Below are 21,715 nucleotides of genomic sequence, written 5' to 3'. Positions count from 1 at the left end.
GTTTTTTTTTTACGGCCTTCTAAAAGCTCCTGGCAGCTGGAAGTACTCTTCTTTCTTGGCCCAGGCTTGAGTATTTAATGGCCCCCTACCCCCACACCCTGACCTCCTGAAGAAATGACCTGCAGCAGTAATGGATTGTCCCCTCGGTGGAGCTGTGCTTAATGCTACAAACCCCGGAGATGGCTACTTAGTGGCCGTTCCTGCATAAACCTTCTCAGCAGGTATACTCAGACTACTCATGGTCTCCCAGGTCAGTGATCTTACCGGGGCCTGACACCTGCTGCTGGTGCAAGGTTTGATGTCCCAGAACAGGAGCGCTGTGTGCAGGATCCCTTCAGTAGTGCAGACTCAATTACACACTTCAAAGCTGTGGATGCTTGACAGTTGTTTCACTTCCACATGAGTTCTTGTGTTATATGTTAAAGGGTTGAGGGTTGTATGTTTTTCAGTCAAATCTTCAAAAATCACAGGCTACCACCACTGCCACCATGTTATGTTCTTTTTTTTTGTTGAAAATATGCCAATCCCACAACAAGGATTGGCAAAACAATAATGTGAGTTCTTCATTTTAAGATAAGAATATATACAGACAATGGTAAATGGTAGACAAATCTGACCTGTAGGACTGCTCGTGTATTCTGCCTACAGAGAAATTGGGATTATACATCGCATCTCGTCTTATGATGGGCAGCAGTTCAGGATACATCCCCTTAAAGGTAAATGTACAGTACATCACAACACCCCCAAACTGACTAGCCACTCACACCATATTTCTCACTCACCTACTCACTTCTGCACCCATTCACTCACCCACCCACTCACTCACTCACCCACCCACCCAATTTCCCCTCGCGCTCAGTCACCCACCCACATAATCACCCATTCACTCACCCACCAAATAACCCATTCATTCGCTCAGCCACTCACTCCCTCACCCACAAACCCTACTGAAAGCATCGAGACCTTTAAAACAGACCTGAATTTGGCAACTAATGTTGTTGAAAAAGGGGTGCGGCCTCTTCTCTGCTCCTCTCTTTGCCAGTTTTTCCAGTGGATGGCTGCACCAAGGCTTCATTGTTCCAACTAGGATTGGGAGTCCCAGCTGAAAGTGCGCAAAAAGGCAAGCACACAATGATCTTCACGGTCAGCAGCGATGCGTGCTGCATCACCACTGATTTGAAGATCTGGCCCAATGTTTGGCCACAAAGTTGCTGAAAGTGCGAACTAATAACACAGAGTGATAGAAAAAGGACAACTGGGTCTTGAGTGAGCGGGGCAACAAAGACGGCATCTCCTTAATCTTGTCAGGACTCAGAAGAAAGTTGAAGAGAGGGTGAATTCAAAGACGAACCAGGCACAGAGAAACAGCAAAGGAAAAGAAATATTTTGTTAAGAGGTAGAGAAAAAGTGAGACAGAAAGGAAAGGCAAGGAAAAAATTTATATCAAATTCGATATTTTTAAAATCTTCCCAAAAACTGCAAAACCTGAAAGAGTGAAACTTCATGCTTGTCATAGTGAATTAGCAGAAAAGTAGGTTGTCCATCGTTAATAAATTAATAAATTAAAAGCGTACTTACGATTGTAACAAAAACAAAAACAGCTGGAAAAGCTCAGCAGGTCTGGCAGCATCTGTGGAGAGGAAGACAGAGTTAACGTTTTGAGTCTGTATGACTCTTCATCAGAACTAAAGAAAAACCCCTAAATATCTGTGGGGCTTTAGTTCACACAAATACAGCAACTTCATTACATTCAATGCATTTCGATAGTGAGGCAAGGAGCAGGATGCCATTTTCACCACAATAGAAGTACAGGAGCGCAACTTAGACAACAATTTTTGGACATTCACATTTAACTGCGCCTCTGTCCCTTGCCTGAATTTGCTGCATCATTTATGCATAAATAAGTGAGTGCCGATAGCCTCAGCATTATTCTGAGAACAAAATCTGGCCATGGTTACCAGTTATTTCATTTTATCCAATGTTTTTTTTGTCAAAGTATTAGAATACGTTAAAGATGTTGGGCAGGACTTTGCCCTTGGCGGGGGTGCTCGGTGGGGGCGGGCAGGGGCAGTCGGGAAGCTGACTGCGGCTCGCGATCACCACCGCATCGCGATTGTATGCGGGCGGGCCAATTAAGCCTTGCCCAGCGAGGACCGTGAACGGCAGCACTGAGAACTGCCTGTGCGGGCTGGAGGGAGGAGGGCCAGCAGGCTTAGCACGAGCTTTTCGCACATGCGCGCGAAAGAGCGCTGTTTAAAAAAACTTAATGAACAAAATAAAAATGTCATGAAACATGTCCCCTCATGTAACCCTGTCACATGAGCAGGGATGTGTCTTTAATTCAAGTGTAACATTTTTATTTTATTTTGATTTGCCTTAGGAAACCTCATCCCGCTTGGCCTTTTCGCCTGCCCGCCCACCGTAAGGTTGGGCAGGCAGCATAAATTTGAATTTAATTACCTTTTTAATGGCCTTAATAGGCCTTTTAATTGTCGGTGGGTGCCCGCCGAATGAAATATCGCGGGACTACGTCACTTTACCCTCGGCCGGGTCCAGCGCCTGCCTTACCGCCGAGCTCAGTATTCTGCCCGTTGTTTCGGGTCACCAGCATCTGTTCTTTTAAGTTGGTTGACTGGATGTATTTCACTGTAAAATTAATGTCGCACTCTTGATGTTTTGTCTTTCAAATTATGTTCTTTGTTTATCAGTTGGCGGCTTTAAGGTTTTATTTTTCACTTCCCACTTTTCTGCTAATTTTTCTTCATTTTCTTTGCTGCTGAAGGTGTTGAGTCTTCTGTAGGATACAGACCAACTATCACTCTATTTCATTTTGTAAGTGGCCATTATTTGTGTGAGACTTGATAATGATTGTTGGCAATGTACTGATCCACACTGGTCCACACCAAGTTCAACCCTGCCCTCATTTGTTTTGTTCACAGATACAGCCTTGCAATACCGGTCCACTGATAGTGATGAACAACAATAACTTAAGTATTTATATAACCCCTTTAATGTAATGAAATGGCCCAATATGCTTCACAGGAGCATTGTATATCAAGGCTGGACACCGAGCTACATAAGATGATATAAGGGCAGATGGCCAGAAGCTTGGCCAATGAGGCAGGTTTTAATGAGTGTCCTAAAAGAGGAAAGTAGAGAGGCTGAGAGGTTTAGGGAGGGAATTCCAGAGTTTAAGGCAAGGCAGCTGAGGGCACAGCCACCAATGGTGAAGCAATTAAAATCTCGGATGCTCAAGAGGCCAGAATTAGAGAAACACGGGTACCTTGGAGGTCTGTGGGGCTAAAGGAGATTACAGAGATAGAGTGGGGCAAGGCCATGAGGGGATTTGAAAACAAGGAGGAGAATTTTAAAATGAGGTGTTGCATGGGGAACTCAATGTAGTTTCGGGCTATTTGTCACTTTCAAACACTAAGGCCCAGAACCACTTCTTCACTGGTGTTGAACCTAAAGTTTTGTTGGTCTGTTTGCTCGGTTATGCACCAAACCAGACATTGAATGACTGTTAAAGTTTTTAATTCATGTGCATCACTAGCAAAGCTTGTGTTTGAGAAGGCCAGATCAGAAAACATGTTATGATGGGCAGTCAAAATACATTTCTTTAAAACTATATTTAAGGTCACATCTAAAAATGTTGAACTGATTTAAAGAAAACTGAATATCAAAATGGCTCCGAGCTACCAGACAGATTTGTTAGTCAGATTGTGTTTAGCTTTTGAGAGGACAAAAGACAATCTTTAATTTAGTTATGGCTTACTGTGACCTCATCCGGCAGATAATGTAGTTTTTCGATGCCTCATTGTACGAATGTCTATTTCGCCTTGGCCAGAGCAAAATCTAGAGCCACAGGTGGGAAAAGAGTTCAGAGTGCTAATTTAAATGATCTGAATGCCTTATTTGGAAGATGACGACAGTTTGTCCAGGTCACATGGTACAACAGCCATCTTGCTCCCGGCTAAAGATATGACAGAAAAGTTCAAACTGTTTTCAGAGACATCTTCAGAGCAGTAGAGAGAGACTGCTTGCATTATGGGAGGGAGAAGAGTCCATGGAGCCCAGCTATCGGACTGCTGTAATTAACTAGGCTACCAAGGGCCATCACTACAGTACTACAAAAGTGAAACAAGGGACCACTCTCTCCCCTTATCCTGTTCCATCTACAAAGCTTGCCTGTGAAAGCAACCTCTGGAAAGTCAACTGTGGAAGCCATTGCAGCTGCTGAGACAGTTCTGCAGTTCCAAGTCTTCACTTCAGAAAATGCAACATCTCGCCTTCAAAATAGGCCTACATCGAAACAACAGAGATTGAGCTTGATGTTTTTAAGTACTGTTTTTATCATCATCTGTAATTAATCTTTGTGTGTGTGTGTGTGTGTGTGTGTGTGTGTGTTAGTGGCAGTTTCCTTAATAACTTCCAGAGCAAGAGTGTAAAATAAACTAACCTTTCCTTTTAAGTACCAAAGGTTTTGCTGCTGGGTTATTTTAAATTGACTCACTCACTCCAAGGCTAAGAAAACGTACACACTCACACACAAATATATTGATCATGAGCAACTTCGAGGAAACACCTTAAAACTGTCTGTGACGCATGAAATGAGAGTTATATTTTGGCCTATCAAGCTTTTTTCTCCTGTAATGTGTATGCACCCATGTCCACCTGCCCCAGCCCCATCCCCCCCAACCCACATTTAATTTTGTAGGAAATAATTTTGCATAAAATTATCCTAGATTACCACAAGTGATAACGTTTCTGTAGGTTCCACAGAAAAAGTGTTGCATTTTCCTCACTAACATGAGTCCCATGCCAATGGGTTTCTTAATTTATTCTTCTTCTTTGCAGCTGGATCTGCCTTCTTGAACCCGGAAGGTGACTCTGGAACTGAAGCTGATAATGAACCCCAGCTGACATTTTACACTGACCCTTCCCGCAGCAGACGACGTAGCAGAGGTATGATAGCAAATCTACATTGCTTTTTGGCATTGGGCTAGCATTTTGGTATTGAAGTTTCAATGGTATGAAAATCAGCTTAGCTGAGTGCAAAGTGATGTGAACCTTTTCCTGGCGGCAGTCCTGTGAATCGACTACATTTCTATTCACCTAAAATGAGCTTAGAGGCGTCGTATTTACATAGATTCACTTCAAGTCAAGGGCACAAGGGAAATATTAAATACCAGGACCAGACATGAGTAAATATCAAAGTGAAGCAGGGCTAGGGTTCAACATTGATAAAACATGAAATGTCGTCCAGATAGGGTCGGTCGCAAGACACTTATCAAACAGCAGCCATGGTACATGTGTGGAAAATGTGTGGTACAGCTAGAGCCAAAACAGACTTAGAAAAATATCAAACTGATGATGGCCCAAGTTTAGTCCCAGCACCGGGAAAGTATCAAACACCAGAACAGCCAGGGCCAAACATGGAGAGTATATAAAAGTATAATACCGCAGATCCTGGAATTCTGAAATAAAAACAGAATGTGCTGGAAATATACAGCAGGTCTGGCAGCCCCTGTGGAGAAAGAAACATAGTTAATGTTTCGAGTTGAATACGACTCTTCTTCAGGTATTAATGGCTAGCAAAACCACAGCCAGTCAGGAACCAGGAAACTACTGCATACTAATTAGATACGGCACAAATATTAAATGCCAGCAGGATCAGAACTAGACATGGGGGACGTCTCAGAGTACCCATGTAGGGATAGATATTGAACAACAGAAGCTTCATATAATATTTATAACAGAAACGTAGCGTGCCTATTGCAAAATATATTTTTGTTTTAATTTCATGAACATGACTTTCATAGTCAAGACTAAATGACACACTTTGTGATATTATCAGAACTATTGTACAATATTGTTATAACTCAGATAGCCAGGCAGAGAAAGATAGAATACTGGAGCCTAATCTTCATACACTCATAAGCATTTATTTTCAGAGACACACATTTTATGCTGTACAACTCCAGCTAAGAACACAGCTATAAGCCTGTTCTGATATATATAAGCAAAGGTGAGTCTCCATCTAATGTCCATCACATGAATACAATTAAACACTCAATTGATATACAATTAACAGGACCGGTGCAAGGGCATCAAGCATCCTAGGCAAACCTTCAGACTTGCCCCCACCACCCTCACCACCCTCTGCACAAACACAATTAAAAGTGAAAACTGTGCATTTGCATGAATAAAAGCTCTGCATTTATAATTACAGATTTATTTTACATGGAAAAGGAGAATATCATGATAATGACTGTACATTCTCATTATTCTACACTTTTCACAGGATATGTACGAGAAGAAATGTATTTTATAATGTGTAATATGGCTCACATGATTTAATATTATTTATTCATGCAACAGTTGCTAGATGATTTTCAGTGCACTTTACACAATCAATAGTCATTACGATAGAGTGACATGATTAAATTACATTCTTTGATATTATTTACCGGTGCGCAATTTGGAATAGTCATGTCAATTTACACATTTGTAAAACTGTCGCATAAACAGAATGAGGAATATAGTGTGAAATTTTGGGAAAGACTGCAACGTAAATTCATGGAAATCTATACGCATGTCAATATAAGAACATAGGACCTAGGAGCAGGAGTTGGCCCTTCGAGCCTGCTCTGCCATTTGATAAGATCAAGGCTGATCTGGTTGTAGTCTCAACTTCACTTTCCTGTCTGCACCCCCTCCCATAACCCTTGACTCCTTTGTCTATCAAAAATCTATCCAACTCGGGAAATGTGAATATTTATCAGTGGATCTTTGGGATTTTCATTTCTGCAGTTGGAGCTTGTTTCTTTACTTATATAGTTTTCAGGGGTGAGAGTGGCTGAAGACAAAAAGGTCTGAAAATTGCTTGTGACGTGGAATCAAGTACATATTGGCCCAGAACTTCCAATCTCTGGAAAGTTGTACCCCCTGGGGTACCCCAGAAGATGCGCTGGGGGAACCCTGGAGGTCCCTATGCAGTGACTGCCCAATTGCCCGAGAAGTTTAAACTTCCGATGGGCAATTACTCTGCACTGGGAACCATCCGATACACTGATTTAAATTGGAGCTGTCGGATGGTTCAGTCTCTCTTAGCAGAATATTACCCAAGTAAAGTTAGAAGAATTAAAACCACTTCTAACTCCTGGGTAACCATACTATTCATCCCCACCACCCCACCCCCGATCCACCACTGGACTCCCAACTACCCTCCTAACCACCTCCACACCCTCCAACCACCCGACGCCTCCAGATCAGCCCCCCGCCCCCGACTACATCCCACCTCCTGACCACTTGACAGGACACCCGCCCATTCCCCAGACTACCGCCCCGCTCTGGCTACTGCACCACCCCCACCCCCCCCCACCCCCCGCCCCAACCCCCCAGTGATGACCCTACCCCCTCACCTGCTTACCTTACACACTTTCCTTCTCAAAGCGACTGAGACCTTAAAACTTATTGCTTTATGGCAGCTAACGTCATTAAAAAGGGGGCATGGCTTCTTTTCCCTTGACGCTGCTGCCCTGCACTGGGAAGACTCAGGATCCAGCTGCGCTGCACATTTCTTCCCACATCCAGGTCAGGAGTCCAGGAAAGAAACGTGCAGCTCCATACTAAGGCAAGTAAAAAGGAGCAGAGTGGCCATCTGACTATGACTGACACTGCACGGAATTTCTGGCCCAATATAGCACAAAACGGCAAAGCCACTGCAACATGAAGAGCTCGAAATTATCGCACTTTTTATGTTCTGTAATGAAATCCAAATGCTTCTAGGCCACTTAAATTGGGTGAAATGATTAGACTTCAAGTGAGTAGAAACATTACTGTTGCCTTTGTTGACCTTCTATTACCATCAAGGCTGTGGACCAATGCATTTGTATAAAATCATCGCAGTGTCCTCAGCATTTCAACATGTCAGCTTTTCATGCAGTTAGTGCATGCGTTATGGGATGAAGTCTATACTAACAATAGAACACGAATTTGCTGGTTTATGTACATCATAGGCAGGGAAGCTTCAGTAAGGCAGCAAGGTCTCACCGCCCATGAGCTACGGTTGCCATCTGAAAGTCTCTGTTCATCACCTGTGAAGACAAGGTGAGCGAGTCCCAGTCATTCAAAGCAGTTAACATGAGGATTTCAGGATCCATTCATGCTTAGTTCCTTGATGGTTTCTCTCAAATTTGGATTCTAAATATAATTCCCAATTTACAATAATAAACTAAGATAAAATTTATCTCAAAATTCAACTACTTGACACAATGAAACAGAAATCAGGTAGGCATAAGAAGCAGTTTATGTAACTAATAACAGGCCAAATGAATTTCTGCATTTTGATAATTTTCTTCTCATTTGTCATTACTTCCCCACCCACTAGCACCACAGGTTTATTTACTTAAAGGTAGCAGTCAAAACCCTGAAGGCCTAGCAACCTGTCCACTAGTCTCACAAGTCAGTAAGTTCCCAGGTTCAATTGCTTATCTCTGCTGAACTGACTGATCTTGAGCGATTCAGTGGAACTATGCTGCAGCCAAGAACCAACACTTTCAAGTTTCAGCTTGATACAACACTGAAGTGAGGGTAGCCATATTTCTCAAACAGTATATCACTCCTCACTTACAATTTTAAATATCACTAGGTCTTCATAGTCCTACGTTCAAAAGTTGGTGTATGGAATCTTCTTAAATCGAGAGAAGGGTCCCAAGGTGTTGCCATGGCAATCTTGTGCCAGTTTCCCACTCTTGAACACAGAGAGCCCTGCGCATCCAGAGCAACAGCTGGCCTGGTACAGACATCCACCACCACCCTACTCTGCGTTTCGGCCCACCTCTTGCCTCCTCTTTTTTCTTACTCAGCTTCTTGCCTTCGGCGTTATGGAAGAAGTCGAAGGGGTTGGACTGGTTGTCAAGCATCTGTTCAAACTGATAGATGATGGCACAGTGAAAAGTGTCCTGCATGTTGACAGTAGGACCAGCCAGAATAACTGCTCCTCAACCTCCACTGATACTTCCACCCTTGCTGCTCTTCCAATCATAGATTCTGTCTCTGGAGGAGCAGCAAGATTGGAAGAGAGAGAGGTTGTGATTGGAGGAGTTGGAGAATTCAGCTTGGGAGAGACAGAATCTGTGATTGGAGGAGCAACCCGTGTCTTTCCTGTGTTAGCTACTCCTCCAATCACTGATCTGCCATCAGTTCCCACTCTCAGCAACTGTCAGTTTAACTGACAGTTAACAATCTTTAATAAAAAGCTGGGAGTTACTGAAAGCGGGGAAGACATGATAGTTTCAATAACTTTTTTAAAGCCTGCTGGAAAACCACAAAGCTGCCCGAAGGTAGGAAGCAGCAGTTCCCATTTGCAATAACAGTCAGTGAAACTGACAATTCCAATTTTTTTTTTTTAAGCTGGTCCTTTGGGTCTGAAGGTCAGAAGGGAAGATAGGCCTGGCAGACTTCCAAAACCCCAATGTCAAAAATCTGCCATTTGATGGAAATTTCTCATCCCTGAGTTTCATGAATTTTATATTTTGCCAAAAAAATTACTATTCTTGCTACCCGGCAATTTTTTTTCCCGCTCTAGGTAGCTGCCTAGTTTGTCTAGTGGCTGCACCAGCACTGATAATCCATGCATAAAAAATAACTTAAAAATTGAAAAGCAGAAGGAGCAAAGATAAAGCTTAGCTGAAAAAGACAATTTCAATTGGATAAAACTGAAACTAGCCCTGGTAAAATTAACAAATAAAGCACTGCACAGACAGTGGGAAACATCTGAATGGGAGATGATTATGGTCTACAAGATTCACACAAGTGCTAATATCAGTGCAGCAAAGCTGGAGTTCCTTTGTTGAGAAGAAATAAACAGTTATAATAGACTTAAAAAATACAAGCTTTAAGCCTACTGCTGAAGCTTTCTTTCAATGAAATTAGTTTCAGCTTCCTTTCATAATCAGGACCTATAATCATCCTTTTACTCTTCATTGAATCTACAGCATTCATCGGCATTGCTGACACATAATTTTCGAAGGGAGTCCCAATATTGCATGAAGGTGGAAGACTTGAGTTAGTAACAAAGTGGAATAACTCCATCACTGAGTCCACTACCTATTTATTGCTGCACGTAAAGACCCTTGAGGATCACGAGTGCAGGCTATGGCGATTAATCAAATTCTTCTTGGAGGTAGAATTCCCAAAATCCACAATGCAGAACTACAAACATGGACAAATCTGTGCCAACAATTATTCTTAAATCCTGTTTGATCTTCTATCTTTGTGGATAGTGGTACATTACTCAAGTCTAAATGCTTCATCTTCACTTTTTCAAAGTGCATAATTTACTCCTATATGTTAAATTGCTTTTGTTCTTTCATACTCATCTACTTAATTAGTCCAAGCTATTTTGAATTTTATCAGTCTCCCTCAAGTTTGTCACGAAGCTACATAGTTTGGTGTTATCTGTAGATTGCCTAACATTATAAGAAGCATCATTTTCCATGCCCTTTAAACAAATGACTACTGACAATCTAAATATTCTGTATCTACTGATTCCCAAGTTAACTAATTGACTCATCTTCTTAAAGAAGTCCAACATATTTGTAAGACACAATGGCCTAGATCTTTTGAACAGGATTGAAAACCCTACCCCCAACCCTCATCAGACATGCTTACCTTCCTCTGATTTTTCTGACCAATCTTCTTATGGAGGATCCTTTGCATCCGACCCAGTGCAGCAAAACTCATAGGGAGAAGTGCAGAGAAACCACATAGAAGCCATGCCCCCTTTTTACGGGATGAGCTGCCATATTCTGGTAAGTAAAGAGTTTTGATGTAAAAAAGCTGCTTTGAAAACAGCTATGGAGAGAAAGTAGCATAAGGTATGTGGGTAAGGGGGTAGGGTGAGTCTGGTAAATGGATAAAATAAGTGGGTAAGGGGGTAGGGAGGGTAAGGGGGCAGGATGGGTGAAGTAAATGGGTAAAGGGATAGGGTGGGTGCTGTTAATAGTATGTTAATTATATTGTTATGATACAGAGGTGAAGGGTATTGTTTAATTAAGTATTTTGAGCACATATAAATATAGGGGATAGCTGGGACACTGGGTGTATGGGAGGAGAGGTGAAAGATTGAACAAAGTCAATAAGTTCTCTGGATAAAGGAACACCCCGTCTCTTGGTTTCAGCATCATCAGCTGGCTTGGGTCCTATTAACATTGGTAAGAGAGAATGGCTTGCCTAAAGGTGACGATTGGAAAATTAAGTTTTTTTTTAATAGGAGGTTGTAATTGGAGTTACTTTGGAGAAGAATGACTGAAACCAAGTGTAAAGTATCAAGATATGATTTTCCACCATTTTTCTGTGAAGCTGAACCTTATGACCAATTGAAGAATGAAGTGGATATATGGACATGGGTTATGTCCTTACCAAAGCAAAGGCAAAGCATGGCCGTGGCATTTCACTTCCCGTCAGAAGCAGGATTAGGTGCTAAGTATTTGTGCAGCTAGAGGGCGTTAATTTGCAAACTGAGGAAGGTTTTGATAATCTCTTCAAATTTATGGATACAATTTTAAGGAAAATGACCTGTTAAATGCATATGAGGCATAGTCAGACTGTGATAAATTTAGAAGGATGTACTGTTATTCCATAGAAGAATATACCATGAAATTTAACGGGTTATATACAAGATTGCAAAAATTCTATTTGGAGATCCCTAATTCAGTGCCTGCTTTCAAATTGTTGGTTTGTGCTAAAGTATTGAACGTGGATAGGCTCCTGGTCTTGACTAGAGTTAATTTCTCAGAAAGTGATACACTTTTGAAACAAATGTCTGAAGCTTTTAAGTATTTTCTGGGAAACATTAATTTCCAGCCATTTGCATGGCACAAATGCTTCAGCTGTAACATAAAAGATGGAGGATTCAATGCTAGAAGCATTTTGAGGCTGTTTAGATGTGGAGGACAAGCACCAATATGAAAAAAGAACCACAAACAAAAGGAATTGGGGTAGAGACTCTTTTTGTAGCTCGAACAGATGACAGGGATTAGCTAACTATAGCAGGAAGATGAATCCCAGGAATAACCAAGGGATGGTTAACAGGTGTTTCAGGTGACTCCATAGTATTATGTGATGAACTGTCACACAGGCAATGACAGAGGTTTTGAAATGACAGATGACCTAGAAGATTCAGAAGGGGAAGGTGATGATTTTGATCAGCCAGAAGGAATTGTACTGGTCATCAGAAGCTTCAGTCTGGTAATAGGTGTTCTAGTTGTGGATTCATTCAATTGCCCTGTGTTAGACAGTGGCTACATGTCCAAAGTATGTGGAGTGGATTGGTTAAACTGTTACCTGGATTCTCTAAATAGTAAAGACCGAAATAAGATTAAGGAATAAAAGAGCTCTACTTATGTTCGGCTTGGGGAAGATAAGACATTAAAGTCACTAAAGAGATAGTGATTCTATGTAAAATGGCTAGGATAAACCATTTTATCAGCACAGATGTAGTATCCAGTGAAATCCTATTATTATTGAGTAAGCCGTCTATGAAAAAGGCACAAAAAATTAGATATGGAACATGATAAAGCAATTGTTTTTGGGAAATCTGTAGATTTACAGTTTGCACAATCAGGACATTATTGTGTCCCATTAACAAGACCTAACATTTCTAATCAAGATGTCAAAGAAATGTTGATTACATCAGGGGGTAGGAGTTTAAAGGAAAAAGGGTAAATTGTTTCAAAGCTATATCAGCAGTTTGCCCATCCATCTTGCCATAGGTTAAAAATCCTACTAAAGGATGCAGGGGTAATGGATATTGAATACACTAAACTTACAGAAAGGATCAGTGAGAAATGTGATGCATGTAAAAAAAAGGAGGACACCATCACTGCCTGTAGTGTGTCTCCCATTAGCAAAAGACTAATTAAATTGTAGCAAAGGACTTGAAGGTATGGGATAAGGACAAAACTTTTTTTCTGTTACTACTTCATGGACATGGCAACTAGATTCAGTCTGTTAACAATAATATGTGGTAAAGGCAAAAAGATAATTGTGGACAAGATAATGGAAATATGGATAGGAATTGGATTGGCTCAATTCTGAACTAACAATGGGGGAGACTTTGCCAACGATAAATTTAAAAGTATGTGTGAAAATATGGACATCATAGTTGCAAACACAGCAGCAGAAAGTCCCTTTAGAAATAGGGTTTGTGAAAGAAATGACGCAGTAATTGATGAGATGCTTCACAAAATTTTAGCTGACCAGCCAAGCTGTAAATTGACATCTGCCCTGGCGTGGGTAGTCTGTGTGAAGAATTCACTTCCAATGGTTGTGGGCTACAGTCCCTATCAATTAGTTTTGGGGAGAAATACAAAAATACCTTCGGTGATGTGGGATCATCCCCTGGCCTTGGAAGGGACTACTATTGGTTCATTTTTTTTCTAAGCACCTGAATCCCCTGCACACAGGGAAAAGGACATTTATCAAGGCTAGGGTTTCAGAGAGAATTTGGTGAGCACCACTTAAAGCCATCAAAAATAACTTTTAATCCAGGGGACATTGTATTTACAAAACAGAAGGGAAGAAAGAGTGGAAAGGCCCGGGTAAGGTAATAGGTGGTGCTGGAAAAACAGTAAGTTTACAAAATGGCAATTAAACTATTAGGGCACATTCCTCATGGCTGACTGGCACTGATTGTGCATTTATAGAATCTGAACAGGAATGTGAAGAGGATCTTGGACATCTTGGATAATTACGAGGAGCAGATTATGACAGAAAGAGGGCTGACTGAATATGGAAAAAGTGACACTGAAGCACAGGATAAGGCTATTTATCCCAAAGGACAACTACCCAAAGCTGGCACTAGAGTAACATGTATGCCAGCAGGGGCCAGTGATTGGAGGGATGCCACCATTATAGGGGGAGCGGGAAAAGCGACAGGCAAATACAAACCAAAGATTTGGGCTAATGTTTCTCCATACTGACCATTTTTAAAGGCCTCTGAGCTTTATAAAATGGACATTGATAGCACCCCTGTAAAATGCTCTGAAGCATTTCCCCACAACCAATATTAAACAAACTGTGAATTCCTACCTCATTTCAGGCCCGTGATTTATGAACTAATCTGACTCCTCATGTGAGATTAATGATTTGCAATACCTTTAAGGTATCCATTATTTTCTTCATAAACCATCTAAACCATTCAACTAAATTACAGCTTATAATGCCACACTCCACCAGCTCCACCACCCCCACCCACTGCGCCTGCCTTATTATTCTAAAAGCAAACTGTTTGAATTAGTTACAATCTGTAACTCGTGTCTTGTATTCGCTATTCTACACATAATCCATATAGCACTGTCAATTGAATTACAGTCTGTAGTCATCCCTGAACATTGTGCTTCATAGAAAACCACCAGTCCATCTGTCAATTGGATAATAGTCCGTGATTCATTCAGAAGAATGGTTTTCTCTTTCCATAAATCAGCTGGATATCTTCATTGGATTACTATAAACTTCTCCTGGACATCCTTGGTCATATACATGGTTATGTATTTAATGCTTAACAGGCAGAACAGCAGTGCACAAGGCCAAAGGGAATAAAATCAAGAGAAGAAAAGACTGCTGCAGGACTTCACCACATAGTGAAACAAAGCCTGCTGCCAGACTGATAGGACAGAATTTTAACTGCCGAGATGGGGCGGACTTGGGCGTGGGCAAAGGGTTAAAACCCTGAAAAATGCCAGCAAGCTTGAAGCGCAACAGAGTTTCACTGAAGTGGGCGCCCACAGGCGAGCGGGAGAGCCCTTTGGTACTTTTGGGTCAGTCCTTTAAATATTTAAATAATTAGTTAATCCAGGATTCTGATTTTAACAGCCAGTGCATGGGGTCCCCAAGCCTGTGTAGGAGTAGCCAGTGTCAACCAGACTAGAGCACAGTGGGGGAGTCGTTGATCGATGAAACAGACAGGCTCAAAAGCTTGTTAAAATGGAAGGGCAAAACTGTGGGTCTGCCTATGGGAAAACTGTCTGCTCACTGCATTTGTTCAGAGAGCATGTTTTCACTGCTTCATAGGTGATTTCCAACTTTTTGGAAGTTATTTCACCCACCTTGGACTTTATTCAACTTATTCAGAACTTCCTGGCTGTCAGCCTTCACTGCAGCATGGAACAGCTTACACAGCTCTCCCATGGACCTCAGATAAGGAACAAGAAGCACAGCACCAACAGCGTCAGATGCAACACCAGCGTCATCAGGAGCATTCTCCTCACCACATGCCACTCACAGAAAGAAGAGATGGACACAAGAGATGCAGCTGAAAGGAAACAAAACCCCACAATGCAGGGTCTGCAGGCGAAAGATCAGCATTCTTAACATGTATGAACACCAGCGCCTCATGAGGCTCAGGTTTTCACAGGAGGTTGTTGTTTACATCTGCAGCCTCCTTCAATCTGGACTGGGTGGTCACGCATTGCCAGAGGACATCAGGGCAGATATCACTCCTGGTTTTCTGCCTCCCTCTGGAGTTGGGGGCTTTCTTCTGGCAACCCCTACACCCCAAGATCATTCCGCAACACCGCCCCCCCCCCCCCCCCCCACCCACCGTTAATCCTCCCCTGGCTCCTCTACCTCCTCTTACCAACCCACCCACCCTCCCCTGAAACACCCACCTCACTGGGGTCTGCCAACCAGGCACGTCCAAAAGCTGGGCTTAGCTTGAAGTCCGGGCTGCATCACTTCTTTTTTGGGACAGCCTGTAGTCCCAGCAGCGGCCACTGCTCGAACCTGGCACTGCTAGGTCTACAGAGCTGCCGGCCAATCAGATTGGTCAGCAGCTCTGTTAAGGCGGGACCTCCTCCCCAGATGGGGATGGAAGTCTCCCCATGAAACAATTAAGACTGCTCCCAGCGTAAAATGGCTGCAGGGTAGCCAGCTTTTGGGTGGGCAGGCTGATGACCGACTTTTCAGGTGGAGAGGTGGGGGAGCAGAGGGCATGGATTAGGAGGTCCTGTAAAATCCAGCCATAATATGATGGAAATAGTGGAGTAAAATATGGAGGCTAATAGCAATGTGATGATAGAGATAGAAATAGAAATATGTAAATAATTGCAGAGGTCCAAACTCAATCAGAAAAGAGCCCATGATAAAGAGACGCAGACAGCAACATTCATATAACGTATCCAACACAGGAAGGAGTTCCAAGGCTCTTCATAGAGACATGAGGGGAAAATATGGACACTGAGCCAAAGAAAGGAATATTAGGGCAGGTGATTAAAAGGTTGGTCAACGTGAAACATTTTAAGGAGGAAAGGGAGGTGGCGAGGCGGAAAGATTTAGGGGCAGAATTTTTAAGGGTAGGGTCTCACGACTGAAAGCACAGGCATACATGGTGTGGCAAAGAGTGTGGAGTTGGGACAACACAAGGCAGGAGTCAGATGAAAGCAGAGTTTAGAGGGCTTATCGTGCCAGAGGAGTTAGGGAAGAGGAGAGTGAAGCCATAGAGAGATTTAAATACAAGTATGAGAATTCTAAATTTGGGATGGTGAGGGAAAAAAATCATTGTAGACCAGCAAAGATGAGAATGGGTGGTTAGTTGGATTTAATTGGGGACATGATATGGGCAGGGATGAGCTGCAGTTTCATGAGAGTGGAGGATGGGCATTTTTATGTTTTTGGTTATCTGGTTCGCTTTGTCCGGTGAATGCTAGCAGCCCCCTTGATATTGGTGCTCAAACAATATAGGCAGAGAGACCGATTAACTGAACAACCACTGGTGGTTTATTGGAACTAAGAACAGAGCACTAACACCATGTGTGCTTCTTCAATCACCCCCAGCTCTAGACTTACCATTACCCAAGAAGCCCGCACTGTGTATCGATTGGTCAATACAGTCACATGGTCAACTAACTACATTCTCTTAAAGGTACAAAGCACTTCACTTTACCACAGGCATCCAGACAATAGAGCATTGACATTGAGCTACATCGAGTCAACGCACAGGAACAGGCCATTCATCCCAACAATATTCCAGTCTGGAGATGACAAAGGGATGAGAGTTTTAGCACCATATGAGCTGAGGCTGTGGTAGAAGTAGGCAATTCCACGGAGATGCAAATCTTTGTGATGGAGAGGAAATGGGGAATAAAGCTCAGCTCAGGGTTGAATAGGGCATCAAGGCTGTGAACAGTTTGGTTCAATCTGAGATGGCAAGGAGAAAGCAGTTAATAGCAAGAGTACCAGGTTTGAAATGGGGTTCTAACAGAATGGTTTTGTTCTTCCCCATGTTTTGCTGGAGGAAACTGCAAGTTAGCCATGACTAGAAAGAAGGAAGGGTGTCTGAAATAGGCGTCACCAGAGTTTATATGGAAGCTGACCTCATAGGCAGAATTTTCTGGTCAGTGTGCGGGGGTGGGCTCGACACGCCAACACATAAGATGACGCGCGATGACATTGCGAATAAACGGCTTATTGAGGCCACTAAGAAATTAAATGAAGCAGTTGTGAATGCTGCCTGTCCTACCTTAAGGTTGGCGGGCAGGCGAAAAACCCAAGCGGCCTTCGCGTTTTTAGGAAACCTCATCCACGAGTGGGATAAGGTTTCCTGAAGCTTTTATTAAATTAATAAATACGCTTTCATAAATTTAAATACATGTCCCAACTCATGCGACGCAGTCACATAAGAGGATTTGTTTAAATAAATTTTTAAATCAATTATTCAATCCTTTTAATATCTATTCAATCTCCCTGAGGCAGCTCTGTGCCTCAGGGAGATTGCTGCGCAGGCGAAAGAGCGCTGGCCCCGATTGTCCCTCCTCCCCATGCCCGCCCAGGTAACGCTGAGCGTTATTGGCCGTGTATTACGCTGGGTGGGCCTTAATTGGCTCGCCCGCGTAAAATGGTGGTGTGGAGCCAATCATGGGCGGCGATCTGCTCCACGCCCACCCCCGCCCACTCCCAACCAGCCCGCCCGTCAAAGGAAAAATCCTGGCCCATGTATATGGATGATGTCATGCTGGAGAAGCAGTATTTAAATTACAAGGGGCGGTAGGCCAGGGATGGAACTTTTGGGGGACTTCTAAAGTGATACTGTGGGGGAAGAAACCAATGGCATTAATAGAGATATTCTGGTTATGACTGTGCAACTCAGAGTGGAACCAAGCAAGTGCAATCTCGTTGGACAAGAAAGGTGAAACTTTGGAGGATAATGTTTTTAACCGTATCACGGGTTGCAGAGAAAGTGAGGAGGTAAAGGAGGGATAATGCCCTTTTTTCACTGTGACAGAGAATTTAAGGCTCTTTCAGTACTTTAAGCATGGGAACCTGATTGGAGGAATTCAAACAGAGTTGTAGAAAATTATATGCATGATCTGGCAGGTGACAGACACGCAAGGTCTTTAGAGAGGAAAAGTAAGTTGTAGGTGGGGTGCTAACAGAGGTAGACTGGTAGAAACATGCATAGAAACAGTGATGTCCTGTTAATGTGCAGACTTTGGCTGCAACATTTGAATATACAGCACTGCTGGAATTGACGCTACTGAGGTCAAAATGGAGAATGTGGCATTTATAGCCAATCCCTGTGTGGCCCATATGATCCTGCATTTTGGGAAAAGTGCTAATATGGGTGGGTAGTGCATATGCCAGTGGCTTTCAGGGCCTCTCAGGCTGATATGACATGCGTTCTGCAAACTTGGACCATGCAGTGAATGCACTCTCCTAATCGCTCACAGCTGAACATGCAGTCAGCTGGAAGAGGAAACCCCCCACTACGTCTCTTTAAAAGGGCAGCCACCCAACTTGCAGACAAGGTGCTTTTGACCCAAACCTTTCAATCAGGGTTGGAACCCTTATTTCTGACCCTGATCAGACAAAAAACTACCCACTTACCTTTGTATGATTTTCCTGGCCAATCTTCTGATGGAGGACACTGCAAAACTCACTCAGAGCAGGAAACCTCGGAGACATCAGTGAAGGGAATCCTCGCTGTCCTTTTTACAGCACTAACTGCTGTAGTCTGCTAAGAGTTTAAATGTCCCTAAGCTTCTCAGTGTGGTAGAGTGTATGAGTAAATGGGTGAGTGAATGTGGAGGTGTTTAAGTGGGATAGGATGGGTGAAGTAAGTGGGTAAGGAGATAGGGTGACAGCTGGATAGAGAGGCAACTGGGCAGAATGTAGAGGTTGGGTCAGGACGGATCGAGGGAGAGTCGCGGGGGGTTGGAGTCAGGGGAGTTGGAGGAAGGGGAGCTGGAGCGTTGAGATGGGGACTGCAGGGTCAGGTGTATAGTTACCCTGGAGTTAGAAAAGAATTTTTCTGTCTAACATTTCCTGGGTAGCTATCTAGGTAAGTCGGAACCATCTGAAGTCTCCAACTTTAACTTGGGGTTGGAGAAATTTTTGGAGTGTCCCAGGGTATTGGAAGCTCAAACTTCCTGGGTAATTCCCACAGAGTCAGTGTGTTGGGGCTTCCCTGGGGTCCCGTAGCATATCTTGGGAGGTAGGTTCAGTCTCTGATGATTCGGAGACCAGAAGACCTGGGCCTTTGGTTTGTTTGTCTGCTAAAGCTTGTGGCAGTACTGTGGTATGTTTTTGGAGGAGTTCTGGTGAGTTGCTGGATTTGGAAAGGAGTGTTGCTGCATCCTGGCAGCAAAGTCGTAGGAGTTTTGTAGCCCATCCACAAAAAGGCTGCTGCAATAGTTGCAGTCTTTCTGGGCTTTTGACATGACAGGGAAATGAAGGTAAGGCTGCAGAGAGATGAGGAGGAGGGAGATCAATGGTCTTCAGGGGGCATTTCTCCTACCTCCATCTCAGCCAGGACCAATTCTGAGATGTTTGTGAGTGACTAAGGAAGTGATCACAGAAATGTACCACCTTATTCAATGGCCTGCAATGGACCTGCAGCCTCACAGCAGGGTGAGGATAGCACTGCCAGATGATGAAGGTCACCATCACTTCATTTCCATGCAGTCACATCCTTCCAGGTAGAGCAGGTGACAATGCCAACATTTTCCGGTAAGTTGCTTGTCACTGCATTTGAGAGGTGAGGGAAGCCCTGTGTGCCATGAGAGATGAGTTCATCATCTTCTCTCTAACTAGAGAGAAGCAGGATGAATGACGTTGTGGTTTTGCCAGGGTGGCAGGATTCCGAGTGGTGCAGAGAGCCATCGACTCTGAGGGCTCCATAAGTAAACAGGGAGAGGTCCAGGAACTGCAAAGTGGCACCATTCCATGAGCGTACTATTTGTACATGATCATGCCCAGAACATAATGTGGGTGAATGCCGGCTATCATGGAAGCTGCCATGATGCCCTCATCCTGAGGCAGCTTGCCGACCCCTCTATGTTCAGGCCACCATGAAGAACCAGAGGCTGGCTGATTGGAGACAAGGGGTAACCCCTGTACACATGGCTCATCACTCCTCTTTACCACCCAACCACATAGGGACAAGGAGTCTTCAACAAGAGCCATTCTTCCACCAGGAATGTGTTGGAGTAGACCATCGGCATTCTTAAGCAATGGGGTCACTGCCTGGACTGCTCAGGGGAACCCTACAATACTTACTGAAGCAAGTTTCCAAATCTGTGTTGTCCGCATGGCAGCAAGCATGGTTCTCATGACCTCTGTCTAAGCTTACTCTGCAGCACTGGGACATTGGGTAGCTTCCACCTTGACTGCAGTGGGAACTGAGAATGTCACCCACCAAATGAATCATGGCTGGGTCCAAAAGTGCAGTCATGGATTTGGCCGCTATTTCCATGCTTTTCCATGAAAGGGTGGGTTCCAAAAACTGCTCGATGTCCTGTCCCATATTGAAGTCAGCATCCCCCATGCTCCTTGACAGTGATAAGAGGCAAGCCTGCCAATGCACCAAGCACCTCGGTGTGCTTGCTCATCAGCGTTCTCCTGTAGACCGCCACATCAAAGTCCGAATCGATGTACCCAGTGGTACCGAGCAGCAATCTTGTCCTCGCAGGAGTTGTCTCTCAAAGTGTCCTTTCAGTCTGGCCTGGTTTCAACCCACTCATGCCCGGTAACTCACAAGGCGCAGATCCCGACCCTATGCTACCCGCTAAGATATATGTCATTATCCGAACTGGAGACTATGAGTGTCAGATCAAGTGACAGTACTTCTTCCTCAGAGGTCTGTTGCAGCCCTCACCCTTCCTCATGAGACTGCTCTGGCTGGCTTTTGTTCTTGAATATCTGAAAACTGAGGGTTGTGGATGAGGGAAAGTGGGTGAGGTGAAAAGCAAGAGGGTTATGGTCTACAGTGATCTGCTCAAGATCTGCAGCTTGCACTTCATGGAGATAGCAGGATGAGATTGAAGTGAGATTTAAGAAGGTCAGGGGTATATCTACATGTTCTCAGTGGTGCCAGATGAAATGGCCTCTGGGACAGCTGGCCCTATGAAGCAGACTTGCCTGTTTCCCTTTGGTGCTACTCTGCTCTGTTCTCTGCAGTTATGGGCTGCCTTGTTCTCAAAGAGAGCGAGAAAAACTTCAGTGAGTTGTCACAATGTGTTTGGCTGATATGCTTGTCACAGCTGAATAACTGGACACAAGTGGAAGCAGTGAGAGGTGGTTGTGAGGCTGGTATCACTGGTGGGTATGTGATGGTGAGATGGAGCACCAGAATGTTAGGCCTGAGCCCTGGCTGTTAGGGACTGCTGACGGACGAGTGATGGTGGTGTGGTGTATTGAACTTGAGAGGTTGGTG

At 43.6% G+C, this 21,715-nt stretch overlaps 1 protein-coding gene across 1 annotated transcript in view; it reads left to right on the top strand.

Annotated features, from left to right (window-relative positions):
• The window catches only part of astn1 (astrotactin 1), a 2,710,576-nt gene that overhangs the window by 1,013,579 nt on the left and 1,675,282 nt on the right, over nt 1-21,715 (top strand). Inside the window, exon 5 of the mRNA XM_078561790.1 lies at nt 4,858-4,965. Coding sequence (XP_078417916.1) covers nt 4,858-4,965 — 108 coding nt within the window. The remainder of the gene's footprint in view (nt 1-4,857; nt 4,966-21,715) is intronic.

The sequence above is a fragment of the Cetorhinus maximus genome, chromosome 17 (assembly GCF_964194155.1).
Source record: "Cetorhinus maximus chromosome 17, sCetMax3.hap1.1, whole genome shotgun sequence".
Lineage (NCBI taxonomy): Eukaryota > Metazoa > Chordata > Chondrichthyes > Lamniformes > Cetorhinidae > Cetorhinus > Cetorhinus maximus.
This window is presented reverse-complemented; position numbering and strand designations above follow the sequence as displayed.